The 21946-nt window shown below is 35.7% G+C and overlaps 1 protein-coding gene across 14 annotated transcripts in view; it reads left to right on the top strand.

Annotated features, from left to right (window-relative positions):
- Positions 1–21946, top strand: part of LOC128030996 (regulating synaptic membrane exocytosis protein 2-like) — a 139674-nt gene that overhangs the window by 33131 nt on the left and 84597 nt on the right. The window contains exon 1 of one of the 14 annotated variants that reach the window (XM_052619158.1): positions 4811–5374. The exons of 12 other annotated variants lie outside the window; for them this stretch is intronic. In XM_052619158.1, coding sequence (XP_052475118.1) covers positions 5253–5374 — 122 coding nt within the window. In that variant the 5' untranslated portion in view covers positions 4811–5252. Of the gene's footprint in view, positions 1–4810; positions 5375–21946 lie in introns of those variants that run through there. One more of the 14 variants, XM_052619162.1, reaches the window with a different exon arrangement.

Below are 21946 nucleotides of genomic sequence, written 5' to 3' on the forward strand. Positions count from 1 at the left end.
TTGGGTTTTTAGGGTGGTTACTGGGGTGTTAAGGCGTTGGGTTAGGATGTTGCTAGATGGTTGCTTTGGGTAGTTTCTAGGATGTTACTAGATGATTTTTAAGATAAATAGTTGGAATGGAAAACTTGAAACTCAAAAAGCAAATTGCATGAAAACAGTACACTTAAGTGCCACATAACTTTTTGTATGTTTTAGAAGCACATATACCATGGTGTTTTTTTTATTTTATTACTTTTTATTTTATTAATATTTGTTTTTCTATTTTGATAAACTATCTAACATCAAACTAACCGTTTATGAAAAGTAGCTGCATGAAACTACACATGCATACAGACATAGACCTCAGCCTGGGTTATGTGAAACTGAAGCTTGGATGACAACAGATGGAGCACACAATGTATTCGTTCAGGTTTCATCTGCTGAAGCAGTATAAGCAGCGAGTGTGATTCTGTCTTATACCACACAGTGGCAGTGTCTCTCTGAGTCCTGATATCAAATGTTCTCCCTCTTTTGCTGGGATGTCCGTATCATCTTCACTGCTCAGGGGTCAGTCCTGGAGAGATGTCTCTGTAGAAACAGACGCCTGCTCCCTTGAATCCGTGGCGACCACTGAGTGTTGGTTAGATTTTCCGTTCCTGAATACCTGTGGAGGAGAGGAATGCTGGGCCGTGTGCCACAGGGATGGGGCTGATCTCACCTGCCGTTAGTGTGCGTAACATGAGTACATTTGAATGACAAACACTTGAAATTAAAATGCCATATTTTAGATGAGTTCTGTCATCATTTAATTGTCGGTCTGTCTACATAATGGATATTTTTTTATATGCTTGTTTAAGACCGCATGTTTGGGGCAAAAAAAATCTGAAAAAGTCTGTTCATTTATTTGATAAAATGCAGTAAAAACAGTAATATTGTGAAATAATATTACAATTGAAAATGTTTTGGTGTTAAAATATATTATTTATTCTTCTCATGGCAAACCTGAATTGTCGGCATCATTACACTATTTTTCAGTGTCACATGATCCTTCAGAAATAATTTTAATAATTTGCTGCATAGGCAACATTTCTTTGTTATTATCATTGTTGAAATGAGTTGTGCTGCCTTTAATACTTTTTGTGGAAACTTTGAAAAGTTTTTGATAAAGTCTTAATATAATGTTTAAAAGAATAACATTTAATTAAAATTGAAGTATTATGTTACCTTATAAATATCTTTACTGTTACTTTAGATCAATTACATTTTTCCATGCTAAATGATTTTTTTTCTTTTTTGCTTAATTCCATATTCTTGTTGAACAGTAGTGTACAATATATCAGATAGTTTTTCAACTGGGTATCAAACCCTTCACCCGTCCCTGGCTTCCTTACCTAACAGATGTCCGTGAATGGCTCAGGACAGCAGGTGAGCTTTAAGCTGCTTTTACGGATGTAGTCTGACATTTACCATAGTAGAACAAAATGATCTCCTCTCTGCTGTGAAATATATAAAAAGCTACTGTAACAGCAGTGCTGTTCTTCTAGATCGGATCGGTTCATATGCCGTGTTCTGTCACAAAAACTGTAAATGCTCATTTGCACTTTCTGTCTGGCTTAACGTGTTACCCCCAAAAGGTTAGATTTAAAAAATGTGCCTGCCATATGGTAGCGAGGCAGTGTCAGATTTGTTCAGTGTTGTATAACAGAGAGTGTTATAGCTCTATATTGGTCCTGACTTTACACAAGTAATGCATTTTTTAAAGTGAGCAGCTGCTTTCAAAATTTATGCCAAATGGGTCCACCTCCATAAAATATTTGCAATCATCTACAAACAGCTTTTCACTTCACAAGACATTAAATAATGGACTGGAGTCATGTGAATTACTTATGGGTTATTGTGATGTTTTTATCAGCTGTTTGAACTCTCATTCTGACGGCACCCATTTACTGCAGAGGATCCATTTGTAATGCAATGCTACATTAATTCGAATATTTTCTGATGATGAAACTGACTCATCTGCAGCTCGTTTGGCCCGAGGGGTACATTTTTTGCAGATTTCCATTTTTGGGTGGACTGTTCCTTTAAATGTTGCTAGGCCAAGGAAAATAGCTCAAATATTGTCTATAGTTTTGTGCTGCTTTAATGAATTGACATGCGTGATGCTTGACTGTTTGCTGAGAGAATGTGTTAAATAGTTTGATACCCAGGAATAGAGCTCAGGAAATCACCGAAAAGCACTTCCATTAATCTTAAAGAATGTTTAAATTAACTTTGATTCTTCTCTCCTGTAAAAGTGCTGACAGCCTATTTATATCATGAAATAATGTGGGAAGAGCCTAATTTGTCTTGGTCTCGGAGGTGTCATTGGAGAGAGCGCTCAGACGCGGCGCTAGTGTGGGTGAAACTGCTAGATGAAACAATAATAATTACACTGGGATTCAGATTTAATTACACCCGTTATGTTTCCCTGGGTTTTGCGGCCTTTTGTGTATTTGTATCTGCTCCCTCTCCACCTATAAATTCTATTAGTGTTTATTATAGCTAGATGCAATGTGACACCTAAGTTAAACCAGAGACAATGGTGGTGATTTTAGAGCTGAAATTATACAAAATGCATGAGTCATTTGTATGTGTATGGTCGGGACGGGAGCTGATCTTTTTTTGTCACAGTGGGTACTGCAGTATATAGACGGACATGCATATTGTGTCGTTTGTTCAAGAGGTCAGCACAAGTTTCACTATGTATGTTGTAATCAAGTTTCACGCTCTTGGCTTAGCGCTATGGGAGCTGATGTTATGATATAGAGGTTTTGTCTTGAAAGAGTTATTAAGAGAATGAAAGATGCACCTGCAGGAATTCAATATCAGCATTCTGATCTCACACCTGCCTGCTCTCTATAGACCATTTAACACTTTAATGATTTAAATGCTGGTCTTTAAACAACTGGTGCATTTGTGGTTTGGCATGGCCCTCTATATCTCTTTTTGTGATATTTTTATAAATACTTTTATGATAGTTTTCACTCTATCTATCTATCTATCTATCTATCTATCTATCTATCTATCTATCTATCTATCTATCTATCTATCTATCTATCTATCTATCTATCTATCTATCTATCTATCTATCTATCTCTCTGTCTGTCTGTCTGTCTGTCTGTTCATTGTTCAATCATTCTATATCTCTATTTATCTATTGTTCTGTCTATCATACGTTTGTCTGTTTGTCTGTCTGTTTAAATAATTCGGTCTATATTTATATTTATCTCTATCTACTTTTCATTTTTTTGAGCAAGTTTCAGCAAGCAAGCAAGTTTAAAAAAAATATATTTTTTTTTTGCTAAAAACATTTGACTATATTTTACAAAAAAATACATGAATTGTCTTTTAAAATAAAATGTTGTATATTATAATTGTTGTATATTATATTATACCCAAAGTCAATCATATACTTCCAAATGCATGTAAACACAAATTAATAGACCTATGCAGTCTTGATATTGTGTTATATCATCCTGCTAATGGCTTTAAAGCAGTCATATGACATTATTTTGTTTATTTGGTGTAATTAAATCTGTTTATGCAGTTTAAGGTTCAAAAAAAGATTATTTTCCACATACTGTACATTATTGTTGCTCCTCTATGCCCCACCTTTCTGAAAAGCGTTGATTTTTATAAAGCTCATTATTCTGAAAAGCGAGGTGTGCTCTGATTGGCCAGCTATCCAGTGCACTGTGATTTGCTGAATAATTCAAGTGTGTAACCGAAATGTTACGCCCCTTCACATGTGATGCTGTGTCCTGGTGCAATGAGACAAAAACAATAAGTCCCATTATAAAGAGGTATTTGTTGCATCCAGTGGGGACATAATTACTTATTATATTGATTTATAATGCATTGCGTTGCGTATTGTGCTCCGTAAGCATAAAACCATGTCTGCATTTGTGATCAGAGAAATGACAAACATCAAGTGCTACTCCACACTGCTCTACACTGCTACAAAAACTCATGTTTGAATTATCAGTAATTCTTTAAATATGAAAACGTACTTACAGGCTGTGAGTGAGAAGCGCCAGACTGTCCTTGCAAAGTTGGAATTGCCCCACTTTATAGAAACAGCCTTTGTGCACAGACGGCATTGTAGGCTACTCTCCCAGGTTCAGGAAACAGATTGCACACATCTGAATATTTGGGTTGAACTGTTCCGGTACTGTTGTAAATACAACTTGACCACTGATTTCTAGTTGTGTCATCTTTTGGAAGGCCAGACAAAGTAGTTTTGCATCCACAATGGAATACAGCTTCTCCACGACATGGCGGCAGCGGCGGCAACAGGAACAATACTACAGTGAGAATCACAGTTAATTCTTATTTTGCTAAACATTTCTGCAAATCTTCCACACATAGTGAAGTAGACATGTAGGGGCGTCTTTAAATGAGGCATATTAGCTGGGCATGGACATGGGTTTTTGAGACTTTAATATTTGCAACCTTATGGATCTTATCTATGCAAGAGTAGCTTGTAACATTCCAAAGAGAAATCATATTATCATATGTCTCTTATAATAGGAATGTAATTTCTAAGAGCCCTGCTTCGCTTTTAAATGCATAAAGTATTTATTTTTTATTTTATTTTTTTTTAGGTTGGAATGCACATTAAAAAGCGCTCTTATTCCTTGTGCATTCTACACGATAACTTTTTTCTGTCCCCCTAGCTCTCTTATTCCTTCAGGTCATCAAGTATGCACACACATTAGTTGTCTTTTAGTGCAGAGCATCACTCTCCACAGAAAACCCTTAATGATGTGGGAGAAAGAACGCTCCCCTCCTCCCCAAGCAAGCCACATGCGCTGTAGTGCTGGTGGAGGATGTGTAGTGCTGCTCTGGTGCTCTTGAAAGCGGATGGCTGCTAGAAGGGAGAGAGAATCCTGATAGCATCGTCTGCGCGAGGACACGACGCGCTTGCCTGCGTTTGCATGGATGTTTATCGCGATTACTGTGGATAAATAAAGGTGCGAGGGATCTCCGGTGCGTTTAGGAAACGCAGAGCGTTCGTTTTCTCTCTTAGCTCGGATCACAATGACAAGGGGAGCCGGTGTCGGTCCGCTCTCCTCATCCAAACGCACTCTTCACCGGGATCAGAACACATCGGGAAGTTGAATCGTGTTTATGTTGCGCTGGAGATGCGGCGCGTCCGGAGCGAGGAGCGCTGGAGGAGTTGCGTCTGAGGGAAAGAGGGAATATACGCAGGATAACGGAGGGGAAGAGGGAAAATGCAGTTTGAGACATTGCGTCAGTTCTGTAGCTCGGTTTTATCTCATTTTAATGGGGCTTTCACCCCGCCGCAGAATATTCTGCAGACGGAGCTCCTGGAACAGGCGCTCAGCACCATCGGGTAGGTTTATAAAACATCACAAGTGACTGTATTTGCATATCCTGAAGGAAACGGCAGTGCTTGCGAAGCACGAATAGATAGAAATGTGTATGCGAAGCGGCTCCGAGGTGGCTTTGCTTCTGTGTAAATGGAATGCCGCAGCCGTTGTCATGACACTCAGCACGCATCTTGTTTAGTGGCGGCTGTGTAAAAAAGGACCAATCAGACTCCAGTATGATAATAATTGCAAGGAAGATGTCCAGTGCGCAATTAAGTATGCGAATATGGCACACATTTCTTCAGTTGGTTGCATTTTGAATGGCAAAGGTTGTATAATACTGAAAAATATTTAAATATTTTAAGTATTTTTTTGTTACAGTTGTTTTTAATTGTGGGGAAATTTGGCTGTTGCTTACATAGCCTAGATTTGTTGGGCAGAGTTGTGGATTTTTTTTCTTCTCTGAAACAAAAGTTAAATGTCTCTGTTTCAGTGACAATGACATATTCATATAAATGGTTGCTTAATTATTTGTGCTTTGTTTTTTTTTAAAACAGGCCAGTTATTCATAAAACTTTTGGTAACTTAGCGTTCATATGAAGATTTTTTTTATTTTTTTTTGTTTAATGGTAATTTATCTGTTGTTTTAAAGTAAACCGTTTGCGTACATCTTATTTTCTCTTGTTAAATTGTATTTTTTTTTAATGTTTATGAATTGAAACGTTTGCTGCAATACTTGTAGCAATTTATTAAAAATATATATTTAATACAGCTATATCTTGTTTTTTATCCAGTTCTCTAGATATTGGCATCAGAATCTGTCACTGAAAAACCCCATATCAGATAACTATTCATTTTAGCATTTTATCTAGTCATATGCATCATTGTTTGGCCCTCGCATCTTAAGAGAAGTGGGCAGGTTTTGAGGGACTTTTGCAAATCCCCCGCTAAGATCTAGCTATAGCATCAAAAGGCGTATAAGTGGTCCTTCACCTCACCGTAAACATCTGAAGGACCTCAGGGCACGAGGCTGAATGGTGTGTTTTAAAGAGCGAGGCCCTGGGAGCAACTCATCGTTTTACTCCAGGGATCTACAGCACGAGTCTCTTCCATTGCCAGCACAAACACACACTCAGCAAATCAGCACGCTAGACTTCGCTCACACCAAGGGTTCGGAGCAAGCATCCCTTTGTTCCTGTGCTTTTGCTCATTCTCACATGGTTTTAAAGCCTGTGCTGCGCTTGATTGGAGGAGGCAAGGTGTGGCCGCCTACTTCTGCTGAATTACAACAATTGCATTTCAGAGAAACGTCACACTGAAGCATTTAGATGCTGATGTGTTCTTTAGAGAAAGTGTTTAAAGTGGAGTTTTTGTATTTTCATGGTAGACATCAAGGATAATTTCACCAACATTACATGAGGTGTGGTTAGTTATGCTCTAACCAAAGTCGTTCCTTAGGGAATCGTTACTTCCCTGTGTGGACTTATTACTAACGGACAGAGCTGTCTGCCAAAACCAGAGCGGATTCAGTCACACTGTGTTCTTTCTGCTTCAGGCTGACTCCACAAGGGCCTTAGAGATGCCTTGTATGAGGCCGGGAAACTCTTCTTGCAAAAGTCTGTGACTGTTCCCATTTTTGTGTAGTGAGTGTGTTTTTGTTGTTGTTGTGTTGGCCTGTAATGTTTGGAGTGTGTTTGTTTTGGGTTACAGAGAGGGAGAGACACTTTTATTTGTTGTAGACTTATTCTAATATTTAGATATTTATAAATGTATACAATAATTCTCTCTCTCTCTCTCTCTCTCTCTCTCTCTCGTTCACATTACTATTTTTCCTATTATTATGTTGAAATGCACAAAAACAGTCATGAATTTAGTAATTTAATCTCAAATGAAATGGGTAAAATATAAATAATATGCAAGTAATCATTTTATTTTAATAATCAAGCAAGCAAAATTTGTGAAAAAAACTTCTTATTTATGGAAATCATGGCAATGTGAAAAAAAAGAATAGTTTTTTAGGTACATGACCCAATACATAACCCTATAATACATGCATAATACTGTATAGTCTTATTCTTTCTAATGTATTTGGATAATTATAAACCAGTCTTTTTAAATTTCATATAAACAGCAGTTTGTAGCTGACATATCTGTGCTTGTCTGTTTTGATTTTTGAATAGACAATAGAAAATTGCAAGGATAAATCTAATTGAATCAATATTTTTCACAATTCTTTCATTAAACTCAAGCTGCAGCCTATGCTGTATGACCATGTGCATCATTTGCCTTAATAAATTTTGTTGGCCGCAGAGCAAGAGCAAGAGCAAGCAAGAGAGACACAGGGAAGAACAGAAGAGATAAATCATATTTGAAGTTTCTCTTAAATGGAAAATCCCTTCCCACTAGACGGTGCTTCACGAGGCTGCGTCTCCATGGCAACTTTGTTTGATCAATGTTGTGGGTGATGTGTGAGACAGGAAGACCTGCGGAGGAGACAGAGAGAGAGAGAGAGGGATGTCCCCCGCACAAAAAGACAACAGCAGGTTTATTCATGAGGCTTCTGTAAACGCCGTCTGAGATTACTTGGCAAATGATGCAGTTGAGGTGAATGAATGAAACGGAGAGGTTTCCAGTGCCAGAGCAGAGCATGGTGAGCAGTTTGAGGTTTAAAGTAATGTTTTGGGGTTTTTTAAAGAGAGAGTTCTCCCTAAAATTGAAATTGTCACCATTTCCTCACCCATATGTAATTTCAAAACTGTTTGACTTTCTTTTTCTGTGGAACCTTAACAAGATACTTTGAGAAATGTCTGTGTTTTTTGTCAACACATTGATAAAACACAAGTCGAACAGATTTTGACAAGAGGGTGAGTAAATGACTACATTTATCACACTTATTTGGGTGCATTATCATATTAAGACTTGCCCTTTAGAAGGAAAAAGATATTTGAAATTTGAAGCTGATGTGTTTTTAAATGGTGATATTTGAGTTGTACATACAGTGTGTTTAAAATTGTTATTTTGGGTTGGGACTACATTTCTAGAAGGATGAATTTCCAATTGATGATATAATTGTTGTATGTAAATTGGTCTCGTTTTCTTATCAAAAAGAAATGAATTCTCTTTAATATCTTTCTCCTAGAGGCCACAATGAAGATTTAAGGGAGAATATAAGGTCAGGTTAACTGCCATTCCTTCATAATTATTTATGAAATTTCCAGCAGTTTCTCAGTGTAAACAAAGTAAATGCTACACCTTTTTTCCCCCAGTACAGGAAAAGAAACAAAGAATGTGTCACTTCCTGTTTTTTAGTTTGTTTGTGAAACCTACTAGCTACTTCTCAGTGAAAATTGTTGGACTTAATTTTTAACTTTTAACTTTTAAAACCTTTTATATCCTGTGTAATCTGAAAGCTGAATAAATATGCTTTCCATTGATGTATATTTTGTTAGGATCTGACAATATTTGGTCGAGATACAACTATTTGAAAATCTGGAATCTGAGGGTGCAAAAAAATGTAATATTGAGGAAATCAACTTTAAAGTTGTCCAAATGAAGTTCTTATCAATGCATATTACTAATCAAAACTTAAGTTTTAATATATTCATGGTAGGAAATTTCTTGCTTAAAAGAAAAATGTATTATTTTGACCCATAAAATGTATTTTTGTCTATTGCTACAAATATGCCCCAGCAATTTAAGACACAAATCTCACTGATCAATGAGAGAGCAACCTCTGAGCAAGATAAACTTCCTCTGCTGTCAAACACTTTAGTGAGGACGCCTTGTGAAGGGATCTTCTGAAGGGTGTAGAGGAGTAGTTTCTAGCTTGAGGAAGAGCTCTCCGCCATTAGTGTGTTCCACAAACAAACTCCCATCATCCTATTAGGGAATCATTTGCGCTTTCTGAGCATGAAACAGAGCAGATGTCCCTTTCCCACATACCACAGGCTCTGCGTTGAGAAAGACCAGCTCTCCTTTCTCTCTCTCTCACTCTCTGCTCTGGCTGGATGGATGTTCTGAAGCTGTTTGCCGCTGATGGTCACAGCCATATATAGAGCATGTGTTCCTCCATCTGTCATGAGATGTTCCGCGCTCTTACCAGTTACATCTCGTGCCTATCCCAAAGTGGATTTGTCACCGTATTATCTCTGAATTTCATGCAATGGATATGAACGCTGAATCTAAATATCTGTTGACAATCCACTCTAGAAGTATAGATCAGATCATTTAGTCTTGTATGAATTTGTTGAGATTTCTTGACAAATTTGAGCACAATTAGAAATATTTTTTCGAGATCTTTTTAAAACATAGAAATGACATGACACTATTGGTGTATTTTATGTAGGAACAGAAATTAGAGAAGAGACTCCAACAATTTCTCATTGATATCTAGATGTCAAACGTTCGGAGTTGGTAAAATTTGTAAATGTCTCTGAAAGAAGACTTTGAAAAAGTCTTCATTTATTTAATAACAAATCTGTAAAAAATAATAATATTGTCAAATATTATTACAATAATAAAAAAAAATCTTCATTTTAAAATCGAAATTCATTCCTGTGATGCAAAGCTGAATTTTCATGCTGATTTACTGCTCAAGAAACATTTATTATTATATTATCAGTGTTGAAACTGTTGCTTAATACTTTTTGTGGAAACAGTTTTTCTCAGTGATGAATAAAAAGAACAACATGCATTTTAAATAGAAAACGTTTGTAACATTGTTAATGTCTTTACGGTCACTTTAGATCAATTTAGTGCATCCTTGCTGAGTAAAATTAATTTAAGAAAAAAAAAATGTCGCCATTCCAAAACATAAGTCTTTTGTAGCTTATAGATATTTTTTCTTGTTGTTTTTATCCCTTGTAGCTTCGTGATCTCATGACCCTCTTGTGTGACGTCCCATGACCATATTCTTTCTCATATGAAGTACACTAATTATCCAGCCCTTGATATTGATTTTTAAAGAGCTTCTTATCTGTGATATTCCTAGTAGTCCTAACTAGTAATACTAGCAGTGGAAACAGTTAATATTTACTCAGAATCCAATTCCATTATCAATTCCATTGATCGTTGCAGTTATCCACTGGTTGATTGTAATTTTGGTTGACAGGATCCTGTTCGTTTAACTGAATGCTAGCATGGCGCTGCAGGACACTGCGCCACTGTTTCATGTCGACTATCCTCTACATGCGGCAGTAGAATGAGGCTAATTATCTCAGTATTTTGCAGACATGGGAGTTTGCGTGCCGTATGGCTGCCAGGCACGTGCCGTCTCAGATGGGTTACTGTGTGATTGCGGTGAGGACATCGGAGGTGAATGAGACCAGCCTTGAAAAGCCTTTGAACGAAGTGATCGCGGTTTAGCATTCATAACTGTTCTCTTCTGTTTCTCGTTTTCTTCTCTGTGGTTAGACCCCATTACAGAGAGCCTGTGTAATACTGTATGTGTTTACTCCGTCATTAGGTTTAGTAGAGAATTTATCTCCCAGGCTGCTCAAAGCATGTGGGTTTTTGTATATTTCTAAGAGAAATGGTCCTATAGCTGTTTTATGTGAAGTGAATGTAATGTCCTCAGGTAACCTGTGGTTATACTCGGCAGTTGCTGAGACACTTGGCTATTTGCAATGGCAATGCATGAGCTCAAGGACGCTTTAATATCAGTAGATAAAGTTAGTCAGCGATAAGATGCTCTGTCAACCTCCGAGAGCTCTGTTTCCAAAAGTGCTCGTATTAAATCTGCCATCCTATGCGCTAATATTGCCCTTAGGCCCATGTGGTATGATGTGAAATTCACAAATGTAGCTTTTGTCACACTAAGAGTGCACTACTACAGTGGTTCCATAAAGAACGTTTAATATTCATTCCACGAAAGGTTCTTTATAGTGGAAAAAAGGTTCTTTAGATTATTAAAATGTTCTTTGCACTGAGAAAAAAAAAAAGATTATTTTGGGGACTGTTCACTTAAGTGTTCTTTGAGGAACCTAAAATATATATATTTTATTATCTCGTGTTAAGTGTGTAGTTGGGAAAATTAGCTTGTTAGTGGAAAAGCTACAGTATCATATAATAAGCTGAGTTAATAAAAAGTGGTTAGGTTAGTAGCATTGCTGCTTTTTGTAGCTGTGATGGACATGGTTGTTCTTTAACCCTCTCTTTCCCTCTAATGGATTTGTTTTCCGCCCCATGTGGTCTCAGTCGTGCCAGACAGAAGTGATGTGATGTGAGTGAATCGTAGAGCAGAGCTGACGTAGCATCTCATAAGCTCATAGTGTGTGTGTGTGTGTGTGTGTTGATGGAGCAGATGGGGAGAGTCAGGCTGCATTCACACATGGTTTCCTGGCCTGGGGGGATGTAGCAGAGACCTCCAGCCTCTATTAATACCCTCCCAGAGAATTTCAATGAGACCACCAGCTGAGACGCCCATGTCCACGGTACCCGTTGTCAATATGCCAGTGCATAGAAAAAGAATCCAGAGATTTTTAGACTTGTAGATTTGCCCATCCTTATGCATTTTTACTATGATGACATACTGTAATTTAGTGATTAAAAAAAGTTCCTTCAATTGGCATGATTTTACAAGAACATGTAGGCTCCAGTAATTTATACAATGTTAAATAAATAGTCAAAAAACAGCAACAACAGTGCAGATCAGTTTTGTTTTAGCATTATTTATTTACCAATGGTAGTATTTATTAAAATTTTGAAATAGCTTTTATTTTTATATTTCGATTTTTTTTTTTTAATTTCAGTTTACGTTAGTAATTTAGTAATTAGATTTTTTTTTTAGATTTCTATTTAGGTATTTTAGTTTTTAGTTTTTAAGTTTAAGTAATTACAGTTTGTTTTTTACATGTAATGTGTTTTTGTCATTTTTATATGTTTTTAATAGTTTTATATATTTTTTGTAGCATTTAATATATTTTAGTTTTAATTGTGTAGTTTTTAAACTTATTTGACTTTTTACAGTTAGTTGCCAAAACAAATATGTTTTCTTTCTTTTTATTTTTTTATTTTATGAATCTAATATTTACATTTTATTTTTGGCTCTATTTCATTTATTGAAAGTATTTTTTAATAGTTTCAGATTCAGTTAACAATAACAAAACTGGTGGTGATCAACAAAATATTAACTTTAATATTGATCATTTATCTTGCCAAATATTACCATCAGTTGAAAATATTCAATTATTATATTGCATAAAATTATTTTAAATTGGCCCTTATTTTGACAGATTATTCTCAGAATTTAGCAGTTTTTGTTTATATTATATTTTCAGTGTTCTCTTTAGCCAAAAGTCCGTCAGTGTTTTATTGCATTTCCCCCTGAAATTTTCTGTATAGTGCTGCATTTGTCATCGTTTCAGAAACTTGCTGTCTGAGCAAAGTTATTACCAAGCTACTTTTCAGTACTTTTTTCTTGGTGTTAGTCAGTGTGTGCACACATTCAGTAATATGAGCAGAAAGCAAGAATGCATCGGTTTTGTAAACAGATATGTAATTATCAGTTTAGAGCAGATCAGCACTGCTGTAGATGGATGGGTGGTCTCTTTTTCAGCCGTAATGATTCTAGCAATATTAAGCTTTCTGAATGTCCATTCATAACATGTCATCAGATCGTACAGCAGGACCCTGCATACATCACAGTCAAATGACTACTGTAAGTGCACCACAGACATGAGCTGTGACATATGGATGGGGTTTATTTCTCTGTTATTCTCTTCTTGCTGAAGTGCTGCATTATAATGGCTCTGCACACAAAGTGTTGCACGTCTTGCATGTTCCTGTAATTATTATTGGAGCTTTTTTTCATAATTGATGACAGTTAAAAATAGATGGTAGAATGGCTCTCTTGGTTTGCTCAGTATCCCCAGGGCAGAAAGCTTACTGGTGCAGAAACGGACCAACTTTAAATTGAATTGGAGTGTTGAAAGGAGCTCCAGTCGTGCTTTGTGAGTATTTGTCTTCCAGCTGACATGCTCTCTTCAACAAAAGCATTTCACTCTGAGCTCAGGCCTTCTAAAGAAATCCAAGGCCTGTTGTGAATGTTTGATTTCTATATCCACATTTGTAAAAGAATAAGACGACATGAATGCATGCTAATGGAATGTAACCACTGACGCAAACAGCTTTTCAGGAGAACATGCTGGAGGCACAGACACTGATCCTTCAGTCACCCACACACTGAATAAGACCGTGATTAAGGTCATTAACCGTTTGATTTAAAATTATCATTCTGATCAACTTAAACCTTATGAAATTGGAAATCAAATGATAATTTTCGTTGAAATATAAGATATGAAAACATAACTCTGAGCATGAAAACTTATTCAGCAGTAATAAAATAGGATTTAGTAAAACCTACATGAAACTGGTACTGTAACCATAATCTTTTTTTGGCATGCATTGTAAAATGTTATTATTTGATTGTTTTATGGAGAAAAAAAATTATTTCTTTTAACTGCAAAATTCATTTTAAAAATACTTTCATTGTAGCAATAAAGGATTAAATGACAAGTCATGTGATTTTTAATATATTTACTGATATTTTAAAGTTGGTATGTTAGATTTTTTTTTCTATTGATTTAAATTTATAACTCAACATTGTTCACATGAGCTGTTTTTATATTAAAAATTATATTACACTTTACAATAAGGTCTCATTCATTCATATTAGTTAATGCATTAACTAACGCAAACTAATAATGAGCAATATATTTTAGCAGTAGTTATTTGTTGATGTTAGTAAAAATGTTCATGTTCAACGTGCATTACCTAATATGAAAAAAAACTTTGGATTTTAATAATGTATTTAATAATGTAACTAAATCTTGAGATTTACATGTAGATTAATAAATGCTTTAGAAGTATTTTTCATTGTTAGTTCATGTTAACCATGTAGTAGACTAATGTTTACAAATGGAATCTTATTTTAAAGGATTACCAAATTGCATATTTTACTATGTGTTTGTTAAAATGTGTATTTGACATAACATAAGCTTAAATGTTTAGAATTGTATTAATTTTTTCATAGTAAGCAGACACATAGAGAGGTGTGTATGTGTTCGTGTTCATTACTGGAGGGAAGTGCTGAAGCGCTGTCCTAAAGCTCAGGTGGTTTCAGATATGAAAATGAACCCTCTCTCATGCTCATAACTCATACTCATATTCCCCCAGAAAATGCTTCATCCACAAAATAGTGTAATAAAAGCCAGAAAGCACAATTGGCTGGAACCTGATATACTTTGTTGCCTTTTTAAATACAGTAATAGACATTAAAACACTCTATTTAAGGATGACAGTGCAGTTCCCAAAATACTAATTACTTTTAATTTGAATTATTCCATGGTCTGTCTGAATACTCGATTCTGATTGGCTGGCAGGTATGCATTAAAACTGTTTAATGCACAGGGAGTTCCAAGTCAGTTTAATCACCGTTCTATATTAATGAGCTGCTTTAATTGATACGCACACACACACACACACACACGCACACACACAGCTGCATACAGATGCTTTCGGTCTGTCTGTCCATGTTTTTTTGTGTGTGTGAGGCGGATCTGATCTCTTTGATGGGTCTTTCTGGGGACAGACTTGCTCTGATGTGTTGATTGCTCAGCTTGTCAGCTACAGTTTCCTGTAAAATGTGTTTGGGCTGATCCGTCTGGGCTGCTCCAGTTGACACCAGTATGCATAATTACACACTGTTTGTCTGAAGCACTTTAATGGAATGCCACACAGTTTGTTGTGCAATGCCACACATTTTCACTTTAATGTTTGTGTATATTTCAATAATCAAGCAATTACCAAAGTGCAGTAGAGGTCAATATGGGATCAAAATGGACACTAATATTTTTTAATGCACAGTCCCGACCAGTGTTGGGGGTAACGCATTACAAGTAACTCGGGTTACGTAATCAGATTACTTTTTTCAAGTAACTAGTAAAGTAACGCATTACTTTTTAATTTACAAGAAAATATCTGAGTTACTTTTTTTCAAAAAAGTAACGCCAGTTTCTTTGTTTTTCCATACAAGTCTCCAGTCCCCATACTGAGAGAAGTACAGAGGCGTTGTGTGCACTGTGTGAACATGATGTAGTTCTAGACTAAATGTGAATGTGTATTAATTCATCCTACTCACAAAAGAATTTAGAGTTAGTATTCATCAAAATGAATTAAAACAGTGAAATGCAAACTTAAAATATGACACAAACCTGCAATAATTAAATGTTAAATACCACAAATGTATCTAATCCCATTTTATTAACTTTGCTGCTGTCCTTTGATGATCCAGTTCAACCATACTAATAAGCAAAAATGACTTTAGATAAACTAACAATTGTGCTTCATTGTTTTTTTTTTTTTTATTGCTGAAGAGGGTTGAATCTTCTTCTCCTGTGTGCTACTGTACAGACGTGAATTTACTTTTCCTTCAGCCTGAGGTTTATTCTTTACACTTTTTGGTGTGAAAGGGCTTTTACATTTGCTATTAATAGAACTTCTTATATCAAGCCCTGCTCATATTTAAAAAGTAACGCAAAAGTAACGTAATGCATTACTTTCCATAAAAAGTAACTAAGTAACGTAATTAGTTACTTTATTGAGGAGTAACCCAATATTGTAATGCATTACTTTTAAAAGTAACTTTCCCCAACACTGGTACTGACCTCAGTGTAAAAGATTCTTTGTGCATTATATTCAAAATAATAGAAAGGTTTGTCTCAATATTTTTTAATACAAATATAGTCTTAAATATAGACTTTTTCAACCTTCGAAACAACGTACATTTTTGATTGATATCACGAATAGTACATAATTCCATTCTGGTCTGTTAAATTGCCAATCAATAATATTTAATCAAGGCCTGAAATGCATTGTTGCCCTCAGAAATATCATATGACTGAAGTAAAATTAGTTGCTAATGATGTTTCATGTTTCACTTCAATCCCATTAAAAGGAAATCCAGTTATTCTACTACAACAATTCTTCAAGTGTCATAAATTGAAATCCTATCAGAATAAAACCATGCATTTTATTTTATTTGATCAAAATCCTGCCTTTATAATAGCATGGTTCTAGGTGCGTTTTCTTTTCTTTTATAAAATACAATTATTATTTTATTATTTAATAATATTATAAAATATTACGTTAATTAATTGTTTTTAGATACATTATTTCATTGTTTCCCTCATAAATGTCAAAGCACTGGAGTAAAAGGAGATGCTGATGATGATTCATATAAATTTAAATCACTCTCAATAAAATTAAAATCCAGTTATTTTACTTCTCCATCAATTCACTTTCATTTTGTGAGTGTCATAATTGCTTATGTCCATTTTCTACCAGCTATCGAGTGTGGTTTATCTGGGCTATGATTAAATATTGGTTATTTTAACTTCCTGCTTTAGGAAATTTGTCAACACAGAAAAGAACTGTAGTTGTCAAATCAATCCAAAGGATCTTTAATGCACTTAGGCCTATTAGGCCTAGTGTGTGTGTGAAGGTGTCTTGTTAGTGAGCTGTGGAAGGAAAGAGGCGTTCTCCAGCCTGGGTTTTGGCCTATTTTACACTCTGCTAGAGCTTCAGGAGAGCAGGTCAGCTTGGCCTGAATGCTTCTGTTTGAAAAGATATGGGGTAAATGTGACAGGAACACATGGCTGTCTGCATCATGTTTGGAGGGGGCCGTTAATGACGTTCGCACCACTGTGGCGCACAGGCGGGATGCAGTGCTATGCTGCTTCCTGTGTCTGCCTGTTCTGAAACACTTCACAGTGTTTTGGGCATGAGTGCCATTGTGCTACCAACTGTTCTGCAGGGTGAATAATATATTTATTATTATATATCTACTGTAGCTATACTATGGTATTCTTTCGCATACATGTTTAGTACCTGTTATGGTAGTATATAATAAAAAAAAATCTATTTAATTCCATCCAATTTTTTGTTTTTATTTAATTGGAATCCTACCACAATAATACAATGGTTTTTAGATAATTTATTTTATTATTATTATTTTTTTTTTTTTTTATTCTCAGTTCTTTCATTTTAAGTCCAACCATAAAAATTCAGTGGTACTATGGTAGTAGACAATTTTATTCTTAATTTAATTAAATTTATTTATTTTATCAAAAGTATTTAGTTTATTAAGGTTTTTATTTCTTCACTATTTTTTTCAATCATACCATATGACAATTCCTACCTTATTTATCTATTTCCATTTATTTGTAAGTATACCATGATAATAACATTGTTTTTGATGCATATATTCTTACAATTACCATGGTGTGTGAATATGATAATCATTTAGTACATAATTACAGTATATAATAATCTCATGATATTACAGTATTGACAGTAGATTGCTTTATCTTAGAAAGGCTTAAAGTGAAGAGCATCTTTGTGATATCGTTCAGTGTGTCCATCAACAGAAAGACTTTTTGTGTAGTTTCTGTTTGGATGTTGACGTTTTCTGGACATGTTCATGTTTAAATCTATTGCATGTTCCAATTTATTATTTTGCAAAGCAGACAGAATTAGATTTACAAAGATAATCGCCCTTGCCTTTAAAAAAAAAAAAGAAAAAAAGGGATGAGCAGGGGAAAAAAGCACAAATTCGTGATTTGTTTGGTTAGAGAGTGCTGTTTTGTTCTGGCACACAGATTAAATAAAAATCCTCTAACAGGCCGCAGCCGGAATCTCCACCAATCAGCGGTGAGCTGAAACATTTAATGCTGCCCCTGTCCCAGAGAAACATCTCCACCTCTGCTCACAGGTCATCCGCTACAACCTGTTTCAGCCCCGCCTTAGGCTCTGGGCCCCCAGCATGCCTTGCGGCTGCTTATAAGTCTGTGGGTGCTGTGATGTCACTCACATCAGAGAGAACAACTAGAAAGAAGGAATTCTTCAACACATTTTAGTCAGTGTTACATGGGATATACATAACTGTCAGTGAGGGAAGATTTGATCTGGGTGAAAACAGCATCCTGATATCAGAACCGAGGGAATTCTAATGCTACTGAAAGGACTGAGGCTGTTACTGGACTGTATTTCTGTTTTCTTCACCTGCTTGCAGTGGATTTTTGTAGTGTCAGTTTGTGTGGCCTAGGTTGTGACTGACGAGGGAAGGTTTGTATTTCAATTCTCAGTTTTCTTTCATTTAGAGGTAGCCGGTGGTACCATAGTACCACCACAGTACTTTTTTAAGGGGATGCATAGGCTTTTTAGGGTATTTTTTTTTCTGTGAAATAGGCTTTGACTGGACTAAACACAGAAAATGCTAAATTTCAGAGTGTTTTGATTGCAGTGTGGTTGCAGGTTGACTTCTGGGTAATCTGTGTCTGTGAGCTTTGCAGAGCTTTGTCCCAATATTACACACTGAACAACAGATAACATGGGTAAAAATCAGATGTAACTGGGTCAGTTCACAATGACACTTCCTCTAACCCTCCCTCCCTCTGTCTGCATAGCTTTCACACTCAGACTGTTGGTTAGCTGCAGTGCTAATCATGCTAAGGATAAGTGTGAGAATAGGAATAATGCTGTGTAATATGTGACTTGTGTCTGTCCATCTGCTTATTAAACACAGACGCTCTGCCCAGCTGTGCTATCAGTGCTTTGGATGGAGCAGGTGGTGTTACGATTAAATGAGCATCTAGCGCAGTTTATTTCATAAACCTCTGTGTGATATAATGCATTGGCCTGCCAGGTGTGTGTGTGTGTGTGTGTGCGAGTGTTCATAGAAGTGATGAATAAAATGAGTGAATGGAAGGCAAATTGAATAATGAGTATGTAAGTAACACTTCAGATATGCTCAAAGTGTATGTAGATACTTCTCAGATGAAGGGAAAGCATCCTTTTGGTTGTTTAATAGGACAGTTTGACACTATGTAAACTGATGATATCTTAATTTATCAGTGTTAACTTAGTATCATTGAGATATTTTTATAGTTTTTATTAATATTTTGAATGTTTCTTTTGTATTTTCAGTTTTCATTTAAATTGTTTTTTTGTCCTTTTTATTAGTATTATTTCCTTAAATATGTCTACATTTTTTAAAATAATTTCTATTTCAGTTTTTATCATTTTAGTACATAGTTAAATTAAATGAAAATTACTGAAATATAATAAATGTTATTTTATTTTATATCAAATTTTAATTAAATATAAAATTATATTATTTTACTGTTTATTTATTCCTTTATTTTTGGTCTTGGTTGGTGTATATATATATATATATATATATATATATATATATATATATATATATATATATATATATATATATATATATATATATATATATATATATATATATATATGTGTGTGTGTGTGTGTGTGTGACTAATATAGCTAAACTAACCTGGTTGTAATTTGTGATATTGACTACTGCTGGCTGTATATCGTCATGAATATTAGGTTTCTGCATTTCAAAACACACGTTCCTGTTCCTCACACACGATCCCAAACACAAACAGCCGTCTGCTGCACTTGGTTTGTGAATGGTGCACGACTTGTAGGGCTGCTGTTGAATAATGCAACAGCAACACGGTGGCCATAGTAAAACAGGGAGACGCGGGAGAGACCATCATTAATCAGTCAGTACATGTACACGCTCAAAAACAGCTCACAGAACGCTCCAGACCCTTGAACAGCACACTAAAGATCACAGCACCCTGCAGAAATACAGATAGCTGTTGTTGAACTGTGGTGTTCTTGTTGTTAGCTAGTACACTAGTTTCATATCCAGGTCATAAGAACGTTCAGTATGTTTGATGGTGTTTGATTCGATGTTTGCATCACAAAGGCTTTTTCATAGCTCAGGAAGCCTAATAGATTTCTCCGTTTCATTTCTAGTATCAGCATTCTCCTAAAATTCCTACTGAGAAATAAGAAATGTGATAATTATTGACATACAATGATAGTTTAGGACTGTAGTAAAAAAATGAATTGGGATATTATAGCTCTGATTATTTGAGAAGAATTAGATATTTCTAATAGAGTTCACGATGAGACTTTGTTCATGTTATTTAGATTTAAATAAAAAACTGACACGTTTGAGTGCATATTGAGACTTTTTTCTGATTATTTTTACCCTTCAGTATAGATGCAGTTTTCCCTCCGGCATGTCACTGGGCTTTTCCCACGAGCCAAAGACTCTTATTCCCTCTGAAGATGAAACGGGATGAAGACATGCCAGGAACACTGGTGTCATTTATCTTTTCCGACACATACAGCCAGCACTGTTGTAACCACATTAGCGACAGTGTAAAAATAAAATAACCAGTACCAGGTTATTTTTGTAAAAACAGCATGTGTTTTAAAATGAGATATTGCTTGTATTTAAACAAAATTGCTGTGAGTAGTCAGATGCTGCTGGCTTATTACAGGATTTTGATGTTGATTTTGAAAGATTGAATATTGTTGATATGTAATATGTTATTTTAATGCCAATGTGAAAGCTATGATATAATATATAATATAATCCAAAGTATTAAAAGAAACATATGGGATGAAATTACACTCAAAATGATTAATAGATGCACGCAGAAATATCAATGTACTACATCAATTGTATACATGAATCTTACGAACCACAAAAAAACTAATAATAATAGGTTACAAGGAAGGAGTAACTGACAACGTGCCGTTGAATTACAGAAAAGATAAAAAAAAAAACATTGTAGGCTATTGTCACAAAGTTCTTGTTTGGCCAAATTAATTTTAGCTATTTTTACAAAAATAATAATATAAGCTATGGGCAGAGGAGAATAGCCAAACCAAAAAGAAACAAAGAAAACATTAACAACAATGTAACATTCATAAAACTGTACACAATGGAATGTTCACGTGAGTGGGGCTGTAGTGCCATCTAGTGGTCGCTGTTTTTCTTTGGCTCAGCTGCGCGTGGATCGCGAGCTGTGTGTGTGTGGATTGGGCAAGGCTTAAAGGGCGGCACGAAAGTCTCAAAATTCAAATGAATCAAAAAGAATCGACTCAGAAGAGACGTGGATGAATGTACGCATGTTGCCTGATCCACAAATGCACATTTTAATCCCTAAATGCACAAATGATGATAATTTTTAATACAAACTATAACATTTGTATTCACAAATAAGTCTCTGTTTGAACAAATGCTGCACATTAATGTAATTCTTAACTCTGCAGACACCGGTTGAAAAGCATTTGTTTCAGTGTAGTGACGCACATTCGCAAATTTTGCAAATCGTGTACACATTAATGAATTGCACTGGGCCTTGTTCGTTAGTAGTTGTGTGTGTGTGGGACGTGAAATGTTGAACTGCGAAAATGAAGTCTCAAAATCCAAAGGAACCGAACAAGATCGACGCGTGACGTCGCACAAAGTGGGCGTGGCTTCAGCAACAAGCTGCCGCCTTTTTGCCCATTTTCTATTGTCCGGGAGAGTCACGCGGTGACGCGCTGCCAAGATGGCGACGGTCCACTCTGCACACTTTAAGCAGGGGGCAAGGAACTCGACCGGAAGTTGAAGTCGGGTGGGGGCTGCCATCTTTTAGCAGAACTTCACTTGCGTTAGCATTCCCATTGACTCCCATTCATTTTGGCGTCACTTTGACAGCGAA

Source organism: Carassius gibelio, chromosome A16 (assembly GCF_023724105.1).
Source record: "Carassius gibelio isolate Cgi1373 ecotype wild population from Czech Republic chromosome A16, carGib1.2-hapl.c, whole genome shotgun sequence".
NCBI classification, from domain to species: Eukaryota; Metazoa; Chordata; class Actinopteri; order Cypriniformes; family Cyprinidae; genus Carassius; species Carassius gibelio.